The sequence below is a fragment of the Mesoplodon bidens genome (assembly GCF_964165515.1).
Source record: "Mesoplodon bidens genome assembly, chromosome: 10".
NCBI classification, from domain to species: domain Eukaryota; kingdom Metazoa; phylum Chordata; class Mammalia; order Artiodactyla; family Ziphiidae; genus Mesoplodon; species Mesoplodon bidens.
The window spans coordinates 1,288,913-1,308,565 of NC_138172.1; the positions used below are offsets into that span (position 1 = coordinate 1,288,913).

General features: G+C 43.9%; 2 protein-coding genes across 2 annotated transcripts in view; one reads left to right on the plus strand and one right to left on the minus strand.

The window, feature by feature from the left end:
* MGLL (monoglyceride lipase) overlaps nucleotides 1–19,653 on the minus strand; it is a 254,250-nt gene that overhangs the window by 207,352 nt on the left and 27,245 nt on the right. The window lies entirely within an intron of this gene.
* KBTBD12 (kelch repeat and BTB domain containing 12) overlaps nucleotides 1–19,653 on the plus strand; it is a gene marked incomplete at its 3' end in the record, with an annotated part of 40,395 nt that overhangs the window by 2,037 nt on the left and 18,705 nt on the right. The window contains exons 2-3 of the mRNA XM_081246469.1: nucleotides 3,515–3,785; nucleotides 5,995–6,145. Of these exons, the coding sequence (XP_081102595.1) occupies nucleotides 3,515–3,785; nucleotides 5,995–6,145 (422 nt within the window). The remainder of the gene's footprint in view (nucleotides 1–3,514; nucleotides 3,786–5,994; nucleotides 6,146–19,653) is intronic.

Here is a 19,653-nt window from a genome sequence, read left to right on the forward strand (position 1 = left end):
GCTCAGTAGTTGTGGTGCACGGGCTTAGTTGCTCCACAGCATGTGCGATCTTCCCGGACCAAGGCTTGAACCCGTGTCCCCTGCACTGGCAGGCGGGTTCTTAACCACTGCGCCACCAGGCAAGTCCTTCATTCTGTACCCTTAATGAGTGGGTCTTTCCTGAACCTCTAATAGTGTAAAATGTTTGTAGCCTAAGAATTCTTCAATCCTAGAACTGTAAGAGCAACAGGAGTACCTGCTAAGAAGTAGTGTATGTCTAGGTGTTGTGTGTAAGGACAAAAGGATTTGTTTCCTGTTACCCAGCAAGAATTCAACCCTTAAATCTACCTGGGTGAATAAGTGTTGTACGTGTAGGCCCTGGAGCTCTCCTTGCACTCCCTCCCCTCTCTGGGCCCTCATAGCAAGGTTTCTCAGACTTTTCAGTCGGTAAGTGATTCTCGACCGCAAAGTGGGGACAGAGAAAGAATGAGAGGTCTGCTATTTTCCTGTCATCTCGCCTCATTGCAGTACCTGCTTCAGGCTCTCGGCCCGTCCCGCTGTCACCTTCACACGCTGAGCAAGTGCCCCTTCTTCCCAGCAGGGGGGGCGGGAGCACAAGCCCTTGATAGTGACTGGCCCTCTGCCTGCGGTGACAGAGCTGTCACTGAGCAGCAACAGGTACAGGCCCTCAGGTGCTTGTGGGAAAGGGGCCATGGTTCTCCTGGGACGGATCCTCTGGGTCCCTGACATTTGTTTCCTACTTGCTCTTGGCTGGGTGCCCTTCTTTTCACCTTAGAGCCTCCTGTACAAGAACCTCGGGTTCTTTAGATACCTATTTTCGTCCTCTTAAAGGTAGTGCAGGCCTTCCCGTGGCGCAGTGGTTAAGAATACACCAGCCAATGCAGGGCACATGGGTTTGAGCCCTGGTCCGGGAAGATCCCACATGCCACAGAGCAACTAAGCCTGTGCACCACAACTACTGAGCCTGAGCTCTAGAGCCCGCAAGCCACAACTACTGAGCCTGTGAGCGACAACTACTGAAGCCCGCGCACCTAGAGCCCGTGCTCCGCAGCAAGAGAAGCCAGCGCAACGAGAAGCCCACGCACCGCCACGAAGAGTAGCCCCCGCTCGCCGCAACTAGAGAAAGCCCGTGTGCAGCAACGAAGACCCAATGCAGCCAAAACTAAAACGAATAAATAAATTTAAAAAAATAAAATAAAGGTAGTCCACAATTCTGCCATCAGAGTTAATTGTTAACAAACGTCCAACCCCCTCCAAGTGTGTGTTTTCATCCTTGAAAGTCTTTCCTCTTCACTGTTTTTGGATGCCTGCTTCCCGTTTATGCGCGTGTCTAACTGCACCCCCCGCGTTTCCTTTCTTTCCTGTCTTGAACTCACGCCGGTTCCCATCACCCGCAGCTCTTCCACATGGGTCAGAATTAGTGTAAAAGTATCTGTTGCCCTCCTGACTTCTCGCAGTAATGAAACCGTCAGCAAGGCCAATGCAGAGGTTCTCAGAAGCACTGCTTGAGGCTTGCATGAGGCTCCCGGTGCTGTCCGCATGGTTGAGATTTGACGGTAGCACCCAAGGTCACTCTGGCGCCAGGTCTGAGACACATGCGAGGAATCGCGGTCTTTGGTCCACTCCTGCCGCGTCATCTCCGCTCCTGTATCCCGACTGTCTTTGCCAAGATGCTCTTCGTGTGCCTCTCCTCTGTACTTGACAGATTTCCATGCAGATATATGTCTTTTTGACTTAAAAGAGGAAGTAGATTAGCATTATAGTAGGTTGTTTCTTTTGTAAAGAAGTACGCCTTTCCATCTCTTCTAACACTCTCTCGTACTTTGGTAGGCAAACAGCTGAGGATGTAAGCATTGTCTTTAAACTGTCAGCCTCTGTGAACACTGAATGCTTTTGCCACTATTATCTTCTTCTTTATGTCATATCGAAATAATAAGTTGTATGGTTTCATCTGGGCATTTTCTCTCCCCATTTTTAATTTAAAATGTTAAAACAAAAATCCAATTAGCAAGTTGTCCAGCAAACATGTACTTCCCATCCTTCATGGGATTTAGTTGGTTCTTGGCCTATTTTCTTAAACCGTGCCTCAGAAAACCAAAACCCATTTTTTAGTTCTATTTATATATTCACTGTCTTTGCTTCAGTAAGCCCCCACCTGTAGACACCTAATTCTCCCTTCCCCTCTAAATTCCAGAACAATTAAAAATAGTGGTGAAAATATCACCTGTGCTGCTAGGGACTTTGGTTTCCTACCTAGAATTACATAGAAGACAGCCATCGTGAGGTTTGATAAATGTCTGCATTCAGTTTGTGACAAGGCAGACATGCCTGCAGGAAAAAAGCACCATCTTCCAACTTCCCTGTCCAGCCTGAAGGAAAACGGTGTCTCTGGGGAAGAACGTAAGAGTTGGCCTAGAACAATGGGGAAAACTTCTGTAATATGATTAACTGTCACGTTTGATGCAAAATTTGTTTCCAAACAACAGATTTTTTTTCTTATTTTCCATATTTTTTCTGGTTTTTGTTTTTTGTTTTCTTTTAGTTTTGAATTCCAATTATACTTTCTGGATTTTCGAGGACAGAACTAATTTCACATATTTTATCCCACTGTCCCCAGGGGTACTTTTGTCCTCCTTAGACTATTTGTCCCGATCATGATTTGAGAAAATAGACTTGCCATTGTCAAGAGGCAAGACAGAAGATGGGCACAGACTCATCCACTTGGTGACCACGTAATGCTACACACCCACACACACACGCACACACTCAGATAATTACTTAATGTGTTGGACTCTAGGAGGTGTTGAGAGACCATATCACCTAGTGTCCCTGCTCTTCTCCCAAGACTCTTCTCAGACCAACATAATTATTCATGGTAGAAATTACTGAAATTACCATACCTCGTAAATTAAAATAGTTGTGAAATGCCCAGCAGATACCTACACGTGGGTTTTTATACACTAGCATGCTCTTGACTCTGTTCTAAGCCAGTTAGAACCACAAGAACAATCCTTAAAATTCTATATATCCTGCATCATCCCATTAGAAATCTGAATTTAAATATTTCCAGATTTTCTGCTCTAAACAGATTTCTTTAATGTAGTATTAAAATGAGACTTCTAGTCAACAGAATAAGACATTTTTTATGTTTGTTTTTTACATATTCTCTTTTAGAAAATGATTTGCTGAAAGACTTTCCTATTTTTAATTTTCTTTCCCAGAATTAGGAAATGAAGGCTAGTCCCTGGATAATCTATACTTTTTCAATATATTGTTTTTTTCTAAAATTCTCCAGGTAGGTGTGGTTGACTGTTTCTATGTACATTATATTTTGTTCAGCATTTCTTTTCCCCAAAAAAACACAAACCTGTATCACTATCTTAATGTTTTTCTCTTCTCCAATTAGAAGAACCAAATCATATTGTTTTTCATTGGAAAAGAAACAAGTGTGTTTTTTTGGCAAGCTGTCTTTATATGAAATCTAATTCTGGGTTCTCTCTCTGTTAATTTACAGGTATCACGATAGAGGAAACCAGTTTTGGGAAAAGTTATGCACAACAGAATTTCGAGAGCTCTACGCTCTGGGCACCGTCCACAACGACCTCTATGTCATAGGAGGACAGATGAAAATGAAAAACCAGTATCTTATTACAAACTGTGTTGATAAGTACTCTGTAGAAAGGGACACTTGGAAAAGGGTGTCCCCCCTTCCACTACAGTTGGCGTGTCATGCTGTAGTAACCGTGAATAATAAACTTTACGTGATTGGAGGCTGGACCCCTCAGGTTAAGACATTTCCTGTGTACCTAACTGGCATGGCTGTGCTGAGTCTGGCTGCTCTGCTGAAAAATGCTGTAGTTGTTGAATACTAAAAGAGTGTGACTCACATTTCGGTAAAATGCCTTTTATGTTATAGAGTATTAAATGGAAGATTTTAAAGTGTTAAAGCAGCTTAGGAGAATGAATTTTAAAGTGTGTTCTTCTTAGGCGTGACTTCATTCAGTATTAGTGCTGTGTTCTTCATGACCCTCCCCATTCTTGCTGACTACGAAGGATGCTTATGCTGAGGGGCTATCTGTAAGGAGCATCTAAGCAGGAGGCAAAGAAGCTGGATCCTCATCCCAGTTCTCTCTGCTTTGTAGCTGTATGACCTGAGGCAAGGAATTCTTAGTTCTTTTTCATATTAAAGTTCTTACTCTAAGTGGGAAACCAGAATGTTCATCCTGTGATGGCACAACCATTTCCACAAAAGTATATTGCAATTTTAACCTCTTCATGTCTTTGCTGGGCATCAGCAGATAGAGAAACCAGAGACTGTCTTGAAGCCCAGTGAAGGGACGCAAGACAGGATGGAGAGGGAGGGAGACGCAAGAGGGAAGAGATATGGGAACATATGTATATGTATAACTGATTGATTCACTTTGTTATAAAGCAGGAACTAACACACCATTGTAAAGCAATTATACTCCAATAAAGATGTAAAAAAAAAAAAAAAAAAGACAGGATGGAGAGGTCCGTGGAGTGGGACCCCAGTGGCCCTTTCCCTCCTCTTCGGTGGCCCTCCGAGTGCCTTGGGGCTCTCACAGAGGTTTCACTCCAGCTGCCTTCTGCCCTGGCCAACCAGTCTTTCTAATAAAGATTAATCTTACCAGCTCATCTTCTGTCCCCATGACATACACTAATTTTATTTTAGCCTATATGATTTCTTCTTTCTCCAGATTCGCTTCATGATAAAACTGGTGCTTTTTAAATCATTTCATAGGCTTAAATTTTGCCTTTTTTGATATATCATACTTGTTTTAATAACAAACTTCACATTTAATACATTTTAAAATTCATGCTATGTATCAAAAAGTAGCTTAGATTTAATCACAGTTAGCAGCTGAAACCTGACAAATTATTTGTAATAAAGCGTTTTCAGAACTATTCATTGACATAGTTAATTTTGCATGAATATGCTCCAAAGAAAAGCTTTTCTTTGCTTTTTTCCACTAAAGCAAATATTAAATACTTAAATTAGAAGGAAAATTAAAACAATAAAGTCAGTATTTCCTAATTTATAATGTCTTCAAACACGTCAGTATTTACTGCATAACGAAAGCTTTTGCTAGCCTGTACCGAATACAATACATTAAATTGCAAGAAAGCATGGGGTAGTGATTGCACTACAGTGATTATAACCCTGAGCTAAAACTAATTGCATACAACTTTCATAAGTATGGAAATTATTTCTCTGTTGAACACCTGCATCCAAAACAAAAAGCAAAAGACACTTAAGCATCTTTAGCTGGAAATCACAGAAGTTCCTAACACATTGTTGACAAAATATATTACTTCACCTGAAGTTTAGGAGTAGGAAAAGCCACATACATCTGTACGTATTCAACTTCTACTTTCTCTAGTCATTAAAAATAATATATATATATATATACGTACATAAAATAAATACATAAAAATAACTGCAAATAATTTCTATTAATCCATGTATCTTTAAAATTAAATTCAGACCACTCCTATATTATGGTATAAAAATACTCTCATTACTAAAACACTCAAATGTTTTTGTAATTTTGTTCCATTTGGATTAGAAAAATATTATAAAGAAAAATGCTTTATAAATTATTAAAATTAGTTTCTCACAAATATTATTTAATCCGCCACTATAAAGCTTGGTAAAATAAAATTATATTTTAAATACTATTCAAAAAAGCTTGGTTTCATTTTTAAGGCTTTGCAGTGCTTCATTTTTTTTTTTAAATGCTGTATGTATTGTCTCACTGCTCAGATCACAGATTGTTTGCTATAACCCAACACCTTAGCCCCATTATCGTAGAATATAAATTCCTCCGATATTGACAGTGTACTTATAACCCCAAGTCAGATAAATAACCTCTATTTATCTCCTTGGCTGTCTGCTTTGATTAATTGCATTCAGGTACTCACGAAGATCTCTAAATGGTACGTTATTATACTGGCTGTCATAATTTCATACAGATGGATCTTCCTGATGAAGAACCTGATCGATTAAGCAACAAGCTGTTGAAGTATGACCCCAGGCAAGATCAATGGACAGAGCAGGCACCCATGAAGTACTCCAAGTACCGATTCAGCACAGCTGTGGTCAACAGTGAGATTTATATTCTGGGTAAGAAGAAGCTAAAAGAGTGTAACTCCTTTTATTTTTCTCAGCAGTTTGCCTCAGTGAAAATGAAATAGTCTCCCTTCCTCTTGCATTTCAGTTCAACTATATACACAACTAGCCCCCAATTCTCTTTTGTTTCTTAATTTCTAGAGCACAGTCAGATAAGATTAAATGAAAGTCCATTGACTTGTTGAAAGCAAAGTTATTTTTATCAAATTTTTAAGTCGCTTGGAGTGCAAGAACAGTAGCGATACATCCGTATATACCCACCAAGTGAAATATGGTGAAAAGGCAGTAAGCCTTTGGCTGCCTTCAGCCAATGAAACGTGGGCTTTTGCAACCAAGTAATTCTCTGTACTAACAGAAGAGAAAGGCAGCAGACGTTAAGACGATGCCACAGGTTACACCAGTCCTCTTTGTGTTGCCTCACCCACCAAACTTCTACAGAGGTTATTAAGTAATTTTTTACCCGAATGCATTTTTTTCTTATCTCTGGCATGAATACGTGTGGTCCCGCACCCCCCACTAGGGACTGGTGAAAGACTGGTTCGTCCCCACTCATGTGGGTCAAAGTGACTCTGAACATCCTCTGTGTCTCCCCATCCTTCCCACCCCTTGTATTAAGTCCTCTGCTCGTCGAATCCCCGTCCCGCTCCCTAACGTCACCCTCTGTCACCTCGCTTCCCACCCCTCCGTCACTTTCCCATGAGTACGAGAAGAAAGAGGCTGGCTGAGACAGGAGGCTGAGTGGACTGGTAAAATGACGGCGATGCCAATTCTTTATTTCGTCCCATCTGCATTGATGCCTAACTGGCAAAAACAACACGGGGAAGATGCTGGGTAACAAAAAGATGGCCAAAAAAAGAAATATGGGGGCTTCCCTGGTGGCGCAGTGGTTGAGAGTCCGCCTGCCGATGCAGGGGACACGGGTTCGTGCCCCAGTCCGGGAAGATCCCACATGCCGTGGAGTGGCTGGGCCCGTGAGCCATGGCCGCTGAGCCTGCGCGTCCGGAGCCTGTGCTCCACAACGGGAGAGGCCACAACAGTGAGAGGCCCGCGTACCGCAAAAAAACAAACAAACAAAAAAAAAAAAAAAAAAAAAAGAAATATGGGCTGAAAGCAAACCAAGCACTTGAGCAGCTTTTTTTTTTTTTTAAACTAAAGGGAAGCCGTTATCTCTTGGCTGCCTGCACAACATGAAGCAAAATAATTAACGCACTCAAACATTAATAGTTCTATGGTTTTAAGAACAACATAATTTATGACTGCCTCAGTTATGAGACTCACTTGTGATTATAACTGAGTTTTTCCTCTGGGTTTATATTTGTTACTTTCGTTATAACCTTATGCAGTGTCACAGGCCCAGTAGAGATAACATCTAAACTAGGATCGATTACATGGGATGGAGGTATAACTCAGGAGTGAAGGGCTGATCCACTTATTAAAGTTGGAGGCAGTCAAAAGTGGGAAGAAGTGCTGTGTCAGTTGAAGCAAAATGAGATTTCCCCCACTGTGGAGCCACAGCTAGGTGAAATGTGGAATACAACTGATAGCGTCACCTTCTTGTAAATTGCCTGGAAAGGACACCAAGACACCCTTCGGAGCTCACGCTGCACAGCATGAACAAACGTCCGCTGAGTGAATGGAAGGGAGTAGATTTTAAAGGACCTGTAAGATGCGGGTAAGAGAAAGAGAGGAAAGAGTGCGCTCCACGAAAGGAGGCGCTGGGGAAGGCTGGGGAGTACAGTAGAGAGAAAGGCAGAAGCAGAGGTCTGGAGGTGAGAAGGAGAGGCTAGGAGTAGAGGACGCGAGAAGGACGGGTGAGTGAGCCCACAAGAGCAGGGACGGGTGGGGCTGAGAGGTGGACACGTGCCTGGGAGCAGATTACAGCGGCTGGTGGATGAAGAATTAGGAGGACGAGAGGGAGCAGTGAGAAAGTGCACAGAAACATGATGAGAGAATGTCTGAGCAAGGTTGCCAAGGTCAGGATATAAAGAACGCATCAAAGGTGAGAAGAAAATGTCAGTGGGGAGATCATGTGACGTCATTCTTTGCTTGCTGCTTTTAAGAATTTTCTGGGGACTTCCCTGGTGGTCCAATAGTTAAAAATCCAACGGTTAAGAGTCCAATGCAAGGGATGTGGTTTCTATCCCTGTTTGGGGAACTAAGATCCCACACGCCGCAGGGCAACTAAGCCCGCACACGCCACAACTACTGAGCCTGTGCGCTCTGGTGCCCGCACACCTCAACTAGAGAAGCCCGCATGCTGCAACAAAGATCCCATGTGCCACAACTAAGATGCGATGCAGCCAAATAAATAAACAAATTAATTAATTTTAAAAAGTGGCTCCTTCTGCATTTGTTTGAAAAAAATAAAAATAAATTAAAAAGAGCTAAATATACAGAAACACAATCCTTGTGTATGGATTTGAAGACTCACTATTGTTAAGATAGCAATATTCCCCAAATTGATCTATAGATTCATTGTCTTTAAAGTTGACAAGCTGGTCCTAAAATTATGTGTAAATGCAAGGAACCTAGAATAGCCAAAACAATTGTGAAAAAGAAGAAAGTTTGAGGACTTATTTAACCCAGTTTTAAAACCTAGAGTTACAGTAATCGAGCTATAGTGGTATAAAACCAACGGCAGACATATATATCAATGGAACAGAAATAAGAGTTCAATAATAAATTTTTACATTTTTACTCAGTTGATTTTTGACAAGGTGTCAGGGCAATGTCAGTGGGGAAAGATGAACTTTCCAACGAATGTGTTCAGCCCCTTACCTCACACCACAGCAAAAAAAAAGGAACAATACTGTATCGTGCACTTAAAATTTTGTTAAGATGGTAAATGTCATGTTAAGGTTTTTTACCACAATGAAATAAAATTTTAAAAAATTAAAATTACAAAGCATGCTGTTAAGGTAAGAAAGATGTAAAGGGGTGTGGGAAACACACATACTGAGGAGAGAAAATATGGTGTAGAAATTCAAAATTATACATCGAAGGAAGTAGGAAGAAGGAGGTAGCAAGAGCCCTGGGCTCGAGGGGAGGAGAAGCATCGAGGGACTCACGAGTGAAAACAGTTATTAGGAGCTGAGTGCAAACGAGGAGAGGTCTTCTCAGAATTGAAGGGAGAAAAAATTCAGTGGAAAGTAAGTCCTTTTAAATAACAGGTAAAATTCAATTGAGTAACACGGGTGTCAGACTAATACTTTCCATCAGAGAGATACTGTGTTTTCTTATCATACTGCAGTTTGATTCAACGAATACCTGTTGGGGCATAAGACGTGTCAGACCCTGGGCTGAGTGTTGAGAACCCAGGGGTGGGAGACACACATTGAGCCCAGAAGGAGGGATGGCCCAGGACAAGGTACAGACAGAGAACCAACCATGCATACACAGGGCTAAGCGCACACCTATGTGGACACATGGTAACACCTATGCGGATGGCAACTAACTCACACCACAGGTAGGAATTAGTCAAATGAAGAAAAAGGAGAATGGTACACTTGGCACCAGGCACAGGATGAGTCCAAATGTGGTAGAGAAAGATTACACGGAGTTACTTTAACGCTCTAATACCTCACTTCACCAGTGGATATTAAGTTGGTCTGTTTCTCAATTGAATGCCGACTCCTAGTTGCTGTTAAAGGATAAGACCACTACTCAGCATCTGAAATCAAAAGCGCTGACGTTGTTGCCCACCTGCGTGCAGGAGGGTTAGCTGGTCAGAGACCTCCTCACCGGGCAAAGCAGATGGATAATCGTGAGACTGTGGGCAGGAGTTTGCTTTGGGTTAGTGTTGTCACAACGGTGGGAGTGGGGTGTTGTCAACCTTAGACGTGTGGCTTGTGTTCGTTGCAGAGGCAGGAGTGTCAAGTCAGCCTCGGCAGAGGGGTCAGAGATGCGTCAGCTTCTGACCGGCTGTCTTTAGGGGCAAGGCTCCATCTGACCAGCTGCTCCAGAGGCAGGTTCCCTGAAGCAGGTTGTCACCGACTGATTAATCAGGTTGAAAACCAGTTCTGATGTTGGCTTGTTACAATGCCTGTAGTAAAAATAGTTTTTTCTTAGGGGTGCGGCCCTTTTATATATTCTCACTCTCCCCTTTGGTCTTCTAACAGCCAAAGCAAAAGGAGAGACCGTGAGTGTGATCCAGATGTCCTCCACTGGGCTTGTTTCTCCTTGAAGATGAGATTTTATCTGTGGGTCTGATTTTCAGTTTGCGTGCCCATCAGCATAAGTCCATTCTGTTTTTGTCTCTAAGTCATTTGCTGGAACATTTGTTAGGACAGTGGCTCTGTAGATTTAAGACTCTGGATAAACAAATCAAGCTGTGCAACCTACAAGTGTAACAGATAATTACACGGAGGAGGTGGAGGACACTCTAAAGGCACCATCTGGATTTTTCCAGGTCCGACCATGAAAACACGTCCCAACAACTGCCTGAGTCTTCCTTGATAGTCCTCCTTGATAATCCACTTTTTTTTTGCGTGGATAGAAATTGCTGTACCTCATCTGTGGCGTTGATCCAGGTACAAAATGAAGTGTCAGCAATGGCACAGACTCCCCTTGGTTAGCAACCAAAAAATCCAAGGCTTTGCTGATTTCCATAACTATCTGGGCAAAGGAATTTTAACTGGTTGGTTTACTATTTTCTACATCAGCCAAAGCGGGGGGCAAATTGTTGAGGACCCCCTGAGTTGAAGAGCAGCCATGCATGGGATGGTTAGCCTCAGGATTCTACTCCACCAGTGTTCGTCCTGTCCTTTCAGGCTCTGTTAGAGGATGTAAACCCCTGAGGGTATTGGGACATGGACACTGAGACACAGTGTCTAACTAACAGGCTGATAGGACAACTGGTCCTGGTCCTGGACTGGTACCCAGAGCCTGGCTCACACATAGGAAGAGAGAGAAGCAGGGGGCTGCATTAGAGATGTGATCAGCCTCACTGGAGCCATAGGTAGACTGTCTTTAGGGCTCGTGGTAAACTGTCACTATTACATCCCAAGAAAACTGTAATCCCTCTGTGTCAGTGCAAGGACATTTTTTTTCATTTTCGTATTGTATCATTGTTGGTAACATTCGTGTAGCCTATCTCTATATCATACTTCCAATTAGCTGCACAGGCGACAGTTTGGGAGAGCCAAGTAATAGAGTTACGATGGTCATCATCCCTCTTAGTAAGACGATAGAGAGAAAAATATCATCAGAGACATAAAGAATACAAATTCACAAAAAAGGGCTTCCCTGGTGGCACAGTGGTTAAGAATCCGCCTGCCAATGCAGGGGACACAGGTTTGAGCCCTGGTCCAGGAAGATCCCACATGCCGCGGAGCAACTAAGCCCGTGCACCACAACTACTGAGCCCACGTGCCACAACTACTGAAGCCTGCGCGCCTAGAGCCCATGCTCCACAACAAACAGAAGCTACCGCAATGAGAAGCCCGTGCACCGCAACAAAGAGTTGCCCCTGGCTCACCTCAACTAGAGAAAGCACGCACAGCAATGAAGACCCAATGCAGCCAAAAAACAAAAAAAACCCTTCTGAGTTAATCCCATCTATACAAAGATTTCCCAGGTGTCTTCTTTGCTTGAGATAAAGTAAAGGTCCTCCTGCAGACAAATCCTATCACTGCAACTTATTATCACCCCATGATTTTAAGCAAGCTGGGTCACTTCTCTGAGTCTGTTTTCTTTTTTTTTTTCAAAGGTATTTCGCTGATTAGACCATCATTTCTTTTTTGTTTTGGTAACATCTTTATTGGACTATAATTGCTTTACAGTGGTGTGTTAGTTTCTGCTTTATAACAAAGTGAATCAGCTATAAAAATATGGAATGCCTCACAAATATGTGTGTCATCCTCACGCAGGGGCAATGCTAATATTCTCTGTATCGTTCCAATTTTAGTGTATGTGCTGCCGAAGTGAGCACTTAGTCTGTTTTCTTCATTCATAAAATGAGGATGCTAATAACACAGTTGTGACACTTGAGATGGATACTGTGCTAGGCATTTAAGTGCTCAATAAATGATAATGATAGGGATTATTATTACTGAAATAAGCGGCAAGGGGTCCTTTAACACTCTAGTGCCCTAGTAATGCTCAAAATCTTCCTTTAGTAGCCTGCAGTATTCCAGCTCCACCCTCAACAGGTCTCTGTGCTGGCCGTGCGGCCTACTGAGGGGCCATCCTTGTGCTGGGGGTCACCCTGCCCTCATGCATTTGGAGTCTAAGGACCGTCTCTTTCTACTCTCTTCGTTTCCTCTCCTTGCAAACACACACAATGGCCCAGTGCACATTCACACAGCCTGCACTTCTGCGTGGGGAAGGACTCTTAAAATATTGTCTAGGATGTGTTCTTCCGTGGGAAGTAAAGGTGAACCCGTCAGACTGCTGGACACTCTGGTTAATGCTGACCCTAATTTAATTTGAGTTGTAAAGATTTAAGAATGTTGGCCTCAGTTAAAATCTGCGCTAAATTTTCATTGTGGAAATGCTTGTTTTTGAAAACCATGTCATCACAGATACCATGAGTAATCTGAATTTAGATGAAAATGATTTCTGGAATTATGGCAAACTAGCAAGGGGTGTATTAGTCAGCTATTGGATGGTTTTTCCTGGAAAACTATATATTTCCTTCTTAAAAATGCAGAAAAAGATATGCCTAGATCGTTTGCTTAAAGTGGTTCTATTGCTCATGCAGTTACGTGTGCACTTTACCAGCTTCCCCACGCTGCAATTGGCTCTTCTGGTGGGTAACTTCCTGGAAAGCTTAAAATAATTTAAAGCGTCTATATGAGCCTTATGAATAAATGAGGCCCTTACTAAAAACCCAGGTATTTAAAATGGGCTGATTTCCATTTTGACTTTTTTCTGAGAGCTTTCTCGGGTAGCCCTTTCTCAGGAAGAACAGGAAAGAGTGGGGCTGTGTCTTGATGACAGAACCCTTTGAAATCCTCTGGGAGGAGACCGAGGAGAAGGGTGCCACTCAAGGTCATGCATTTTAAAATGCTTTGTGTTTTAAGAAAGATCTTTTGTCATTTATACCATGAGAGCTCATTATGAGACAAACTACTTTAATCCAAAATATATCTTAATCTTCTAAAAAAAAGTGCTTTAAAAAGATAGTCCAGGGCTTCCCTGGTGGCGCAGTGGTTGAGAGTCCGCCTGCCGATGCAGGGGACACGGGTTCGTGCCCCGGTCTGGGAAGATCCCACATGCCGCAGAGCGGCTAGGCCCGTGAGCCATGGCTGCTGAGCCTGCGCGTCCGGAGCCTGTGCTCTGTAAAGGGAGAGGCCACAACAGGGAGAGGCCCGCCTACCGCAAAAAAAAAAAAAAAAAAAAAAAAAAAAAGATAGTCCAAAAATTTTTAGGTTAATATATTCTATTGCTATGAGAAGACATTAACTCCTCGTTTTAAAGGCTTTCAATCCTACTTTTATGAAGAATCAGGTAGGAAACGAATTAGATGCAGACTCTTATTAGTAAAGTTTTGAGAAACATAGAACCTTCTGGGCTCCACCTCATTAAACCCAATTGTGAGCTCTTGTTGATGCTCTGTTATAAAAATATGATTTGAATATGGTACCAGGGGTTCTCTCTTTGAAAAATGTTTTTGTGAGATAAACTTTAGCTCTCATAGTATTAGTTACACTTTTGAATATATTATGCTTACTTCTGAAATGACAATGTACATTCATAAATATACTTTGGGTTTCCATCAAGTGTGGGTTTTTTAAAAAACTTTTTCTTCTTTTTTAATTTCATTTAATTTTATTTTTAAAAAAATAAACTTATTGGGCTTCCCTGGCTGCGCAGTGGTTGAGAGTCTGCCTGCCAATGCATGGGACGTGGGTTCGTGCCCCGGTCCGGGAAGATCCCACATACCGCGGAGCGGCTGGGCCCGTGAGACATGGCCGCTGAGCCTGCGCGTCCAGAGACTGTGCTCCGCAATGGGAGAGGCCACAACAGTGAGAGGCCCATGTACTGCAAAAAATAATAGTAATAAATTAATTAATTAATTTATTTATTTTTGGCTGCATTGGGTCTTTGTTTCTGCGCGCGGGCTTTCTCTAGTTGCGGTGAGCGGGGGCTACTCTTCCTTGCAGTGCGTAGGCTTCTCATTGTGGTGGCTTCTCTTGTTGCAGAGCATGGACTCTAGGCGCGCAGGCTTCAGTAGTTGTGGCTCACCGGCTCTAGAGCACAGGCTCGGTAGTAGTGGCACACGGGCTTAGTTGCTCCGCGGCATGTGGGATCCTCCTGGACCAGGGATCGAACCTGTATCCCCTGCATTGGCAGGCGGATTCTTAACCACTGCGCCACGAGGGAAGCCCCCCATCTAGTGTTTTTAAAAAGTCAAATTGTATTCAGAAGTTGCTTTAGTTTGACAGGTCAGGCAAAGTCAAATATAGCAAGTGAGCACCGGAATCTATTTGTGGAAACGTGTAGACCTTTCTCAGGCTGGCCCCAGCTGGCCTCTGCAGCCACATCCCTCCCAGCCCCAGCCTTGGGCTCTGAGGGCCATTCCTGAACAAGCCTCCCTTCTGCACTTTGTTTATGCTCTTCCCTCTGCTTTTAAGCATCTGCCTCTGGACAATGTATCCTTGCGTTGCCTCTGCCCGTGGCCCTCCCCATGCTCCTGGGACCATCGAGGGGCAGACACCCTGCCTCACTCTGGTCTGTGTCTCTTCTGACAGCCGCCGGGCCTGTTCCACGTGATGGATGCTTACAAACGTCAGCTGACTGAATTGACCTTTCTATCCTGCTCTTCCATCAGGGCAAAAGCCTCAAAAATCATCAGAGTTACAGGCCTTGTGGAGAATTTTTTAAAGCAGGGACTTTTCACTTCCCTGTCCGAGGAGCCAGCTAATAGCAAGTCTCCCCATGCGGCTACGGGTGTTGTTTTCTCCAGCGGACAGCGCCCTGCCCCTGTGCACCATGAGGGGGGTTACACAGAGGGTTCCAGTTACTGCAGTAAATGCGTGTCAGAGATCAGTCTAGAGGTGAATTACGCTCTTAGATACAAGGACCAAGTTTCATTATGGTTAAGGTTTTGCCTTTTTCTTTCTTTTGATAAAATTCTGGAGACTTCCCTGGTGGCGCAGTGGTGAAGATTCTGTGCTCCCAATGCAGGGGGCCCAGGTTAGATCCCTGGTCAGGGAACTAGATCCCACATGCTGCAACTAAGAGTTCGCATGCCACAACTAAGGAGCCCGCCAGCCGCAACTAAGACCCTGCGCAACCAAATAAATAAACATTAAAAAATAAATACATAAAATTCCAAACAGTTTTTTAATAAATATAAGTTTGCCTCAGATTACCCAGGCTGTTCATTAAAATGGCAGATTCCTGGCCCTCACCTTTGGCCAATTCTGGGCTAGTGGGTCTGAAGTGGGACCTGGGGATCTGAGCTGCGGGAAGCGTCAGGCAATTCTGGTGGGAATGCCCACAGGACTGCACGTTGAGAAACACTGATACTGTGAGGAAAGGAAGAGGTGACATCATGTTAATGGAGGTTTTATACACTCAAAATATTGACTAAGCCTATGGTACATAATTGGGCCCTGAGCTGGCTTTTAGGAGAGACCCAGAGATGAATGAGGCAAGGTGTCTTCCCTTGGACAGCACGTGTGTTCCAGGAAGCTAGGTCAGGCCATTGGTCAGAGCATCCTGCACTCACAGGTCATCAGAGAAGGCTGTTGGGTACGTTCTGAACTCATTCCAAGAGCGTTCTGGGCTTAGAGACATACTCCTTAAGCTCAGGCTGAACAAGGAAAGAAATGTACTTTTTCAACAGCCAAAGAAGTTCTCCAGGGAATGCCAGAGTCTGCTTTATTCTGAGAAAAGACTTGGATTTGAACTACACTGAATGACTCACCATGTTTTTGCTGTCAGTGTCCATGAAATGTACTTGCAGTTAATCCTATGAAGGATCTTCACCTTGATTATCTGGCACCCTCAGTGGGGAACCCAGAAATAAGTACTCTCAGAGGCCAAAGTTTGCCTATGGCTCTCAAATCGCAACTTAGCTTTAGTCATTTTCATCACTGACATCCTACAAATTCACAAAGAGTGAACAGTTCCACATTTCATTGTGACAATTAGTGAGAAATTGCACTCTATTCAATCAATGTATAATTGCAATGCTGTATTATAATGGTTTCATATTTGTCTTTGATTTCTCAGTAGACTTGTCTTATGGAAAAAAAAAAAAACACCTTAAACTTGTTATTCTCTAACACGTAGTACAGATATGAAGTGGATAGCCAAAGTATGCTTACAGATTGCTTAAGACTAACTAGAAGTTTAAAGTGTTTTGTTTTTTGTTTGTTTTTGTTTTTATTGCGGTACACGGGCCTCTCACTGTTGTGGCCTCTCCCGTTGTGGAGCACAGGCTCCGGACGTGCAGGCTCAGCGGCCATGGCTCACGGGCCCAGCCGCTCCGCAGCATGTGGGATCTTCCCAGACCGGGGCACGAACCCATGTCCCCTGCATCGGCAGGCAGACACTCAACCACTGTGCCACCAGGGAAGCCCTTAAAGTGTTTTTGATGCTGAAATGAGAGAATGTTCGGAAGCTTCTACAGTGTGAAAAGCCCTGATGGACAGAGATGATCATGTTACTGAGAACAGATGAGAAATGTCTTAGGAGGATGTCATCTGGGCCTCTGACTTGTTGTTTATGTTTGCAGAAAAGCTTAAGGGAACACAGCCAAAGCCTTGTGCTACTACATGTTTTATGCTTTGCTTTTATGAAAAGAGGCAAATTGCTAAAAGCCACACCGAGAGCAAGAATTTTGTTCAACAAAGCAAATCTTAGGTATGTCTTCATGTAGCCTAGTGTATAGAACCATCTATGTCCATAGCATATTGTGAAAACAGATTGTATTGTTACTTCTGAATCCTTGAGAAAATGTTAAATCTGAAATTGTCAATTCACTACAGCGGGGAATAACGTAATATATGTTTTAAAACAGCATGAAGACTTGAAATGGAAAAACTTTGATGTTTTGAAGAAGATATCAATTATTTTAAAATCCTGTCATTTTGAGTAAAATGCATTATCTTCAACTACTTTATCCTTATTTATACATGTGATCATTTTTTTTAATCACTCCCTTCCTTCACCTGTTCTTGGGTAAATACAGAAATGAGCACAAATTATCACTTTCTGTAAATCATTTTATTTACACAAAAGATAAATATACCAAAGACTTACTAAGATCTTTTTTTTTTTTTTGGCCATGCCATGCAGCTTGTGGGATCTTAGTTCCCCAACCAGGGATCAAACCTGGGCCCCGGTAGTGAAAGCAGCAGAGTCCTAACCACTGGACCGCCAGGGAAGTCCCAAGACCTTTTTTCTATAGTAGTTATTCAGCACATACTGTCAAGCCTCCTTTAGAAGAAACTCAGGGAACAGAATGATGCATACTTTGCCTTCATACTGGACATCTTGTGCGTCTACATTTGCAAGGTGTGGAATATATTTGATTAATGGTTCTCTGCAGGGTCAATTGAGAGAAGTATTAGTATAAACTTGGCCTGTGTCCTGTTAGGTTATGTCCAGCCCAAGTTAAGGGAGGTTAGTGATGGTTCAGGCAGGCAGACCTGGGGGAAAAATGAGCCCAACAACAGACACCAACAATTTCTCTCCATATCTGGGCTGAGAGTCCTATATCCTTAAGAAGATAATATTTATTATCTGACAGGAAGTGAGTTTTCAGCTGTTTGGACTCAGTGCTTGACACATTCTGGAAAGCTAGTCATCGCTTTTTGTTTTGACAAAGGAGCGTAAGAAGAAAAAAAAAGTACCCGGGATGCAGGTGAGGAGCTGGTCCATTCATGCGCTCAGTTAAGTTATTTTTTCTTGACTGTCTGCCCCGGGTGGAAAGCGTGGGGCGCACAGATGTGAATCAGACATTCTTCTGCCCTGTGGTGACTTACACCTAATCAAATAGGGAAACGCACATAGAGATAAGTAAGAGCAGCGCTATTTACAGGAATCTTGGTCTCTGTTCAGAGGGCAGCAGAGGCTCAAGGAGGGAATGGCCGCCTGCAGAGATACGAAGGCCTTCCTGGGGGGGCTACTGAGCTGAGCCTTGAAAGAGGAGTTTGTCACGGTGGGGAGGAGAGGACAGTCCAGGCAGAGACCAGCCTAAGCGAAGGCCTGGAGATGAATAACCTCACTGCTTGGGGAACCGCAGGCAGCTGGCAGAGCCTGGAGCACAGGGTGCTGGGGATGAGGGGGCGGGGGGCGATGGGAGGGGAAGGAAGGTGAGGACTGGGCAGTGCGGTGGCCGGTCGTCAAAACTCTGTACACCTATGGGGGAGGGACAGGCCTGAGATGTCTGAGGGGTCCTGTCGGCAGAACTGGGTGACAAGCAGGCGTGGGGACAATGTGACATTAGTCTGAGCTTGTGGCATCTGCACTCGGGCTCCCAACCATGACCCCAGACTCTCCCTCCCCCACTGTGGGCTCAGCTTTTGGACCTGCAGGACAGACTGGGGAAGTGGGATTGGGAAGAAACAAGGAAAAGATGGGCCCAGGATTGGAAAGAACTGACTGGCGAGGCGCGTTGAAATCCGAGGCCCAGGGCTGGGCCGGACGGAAGCCCAGGGGTCATCCGGAATCAGCCACAGACGGGACAGCGATTCTGTAATTGCAGCTTATTTGGCACCCAAGGCTCAGTGCCAGAACTTTCTGGTCAACTGTCTACATTTCCTCTTGGAAATGATAAGACATTTCAAGCACTTGAGTTTCCCTCCAAAATCAAGCAGATCCAGGCTCTAACCAGTGGAACTTGGTCTGCCCTTTCAGCTCTTTCATTTGATTTTCCTGGTCGTCTGTTTTGAGGAGCAAACAGAATGGAGATGGACGTTTTCTTAGCAAGAAAAGGCTGGCGAAGGACAGGGAGGGGTTAGTGGGTGAAAAGGGTGCATGCGCACGAGAGAGCACCACCAACCGTGTCCTGTGAGCCCAACATGCTTAGACCTACGGCGTGACCCCGAAGTTTGTAAAAGGCAGATGAGCCTACTTTCCACCCTGTCCTGAAGGGCTTTTTTTCTGAAAATACCCAAGAGAGCCCGAAGAAGGGACAAGAAGCTAGGTCATGTCTTCTAGGGCTTTAGGCTCCAAATGTGGAGCTCTGAAATGAGTGAAGAAGAAAACCAGAGAGCAGACGACCAGGGTGAGGAGGACACTGTCGCGAGCGTTATATTAGCGTGAAGAGACCGTCTTCCACACGTGAGCCAGGGCGGCCCCTCCACCCAGACACAGGGGCAGCCTCACTCCTGGAAGCCCACAGGCTGCAAAATCCTTGCCTGTCTCCTATGCTGCCACCTGACAGCTCCTACCCCTCTCGAATGTTTGACCAGGGCATTACTCTGATCCATCGTGTCAGTGAAACTTTCTCCCCACCTGAAGGCTCAGCTTATTTCTCAGCCCTTCAGCCTCTGATTGGCTCTATCCAACCTCAAAGTAAACATTTAAGAGAGCTTCGCCCCTAC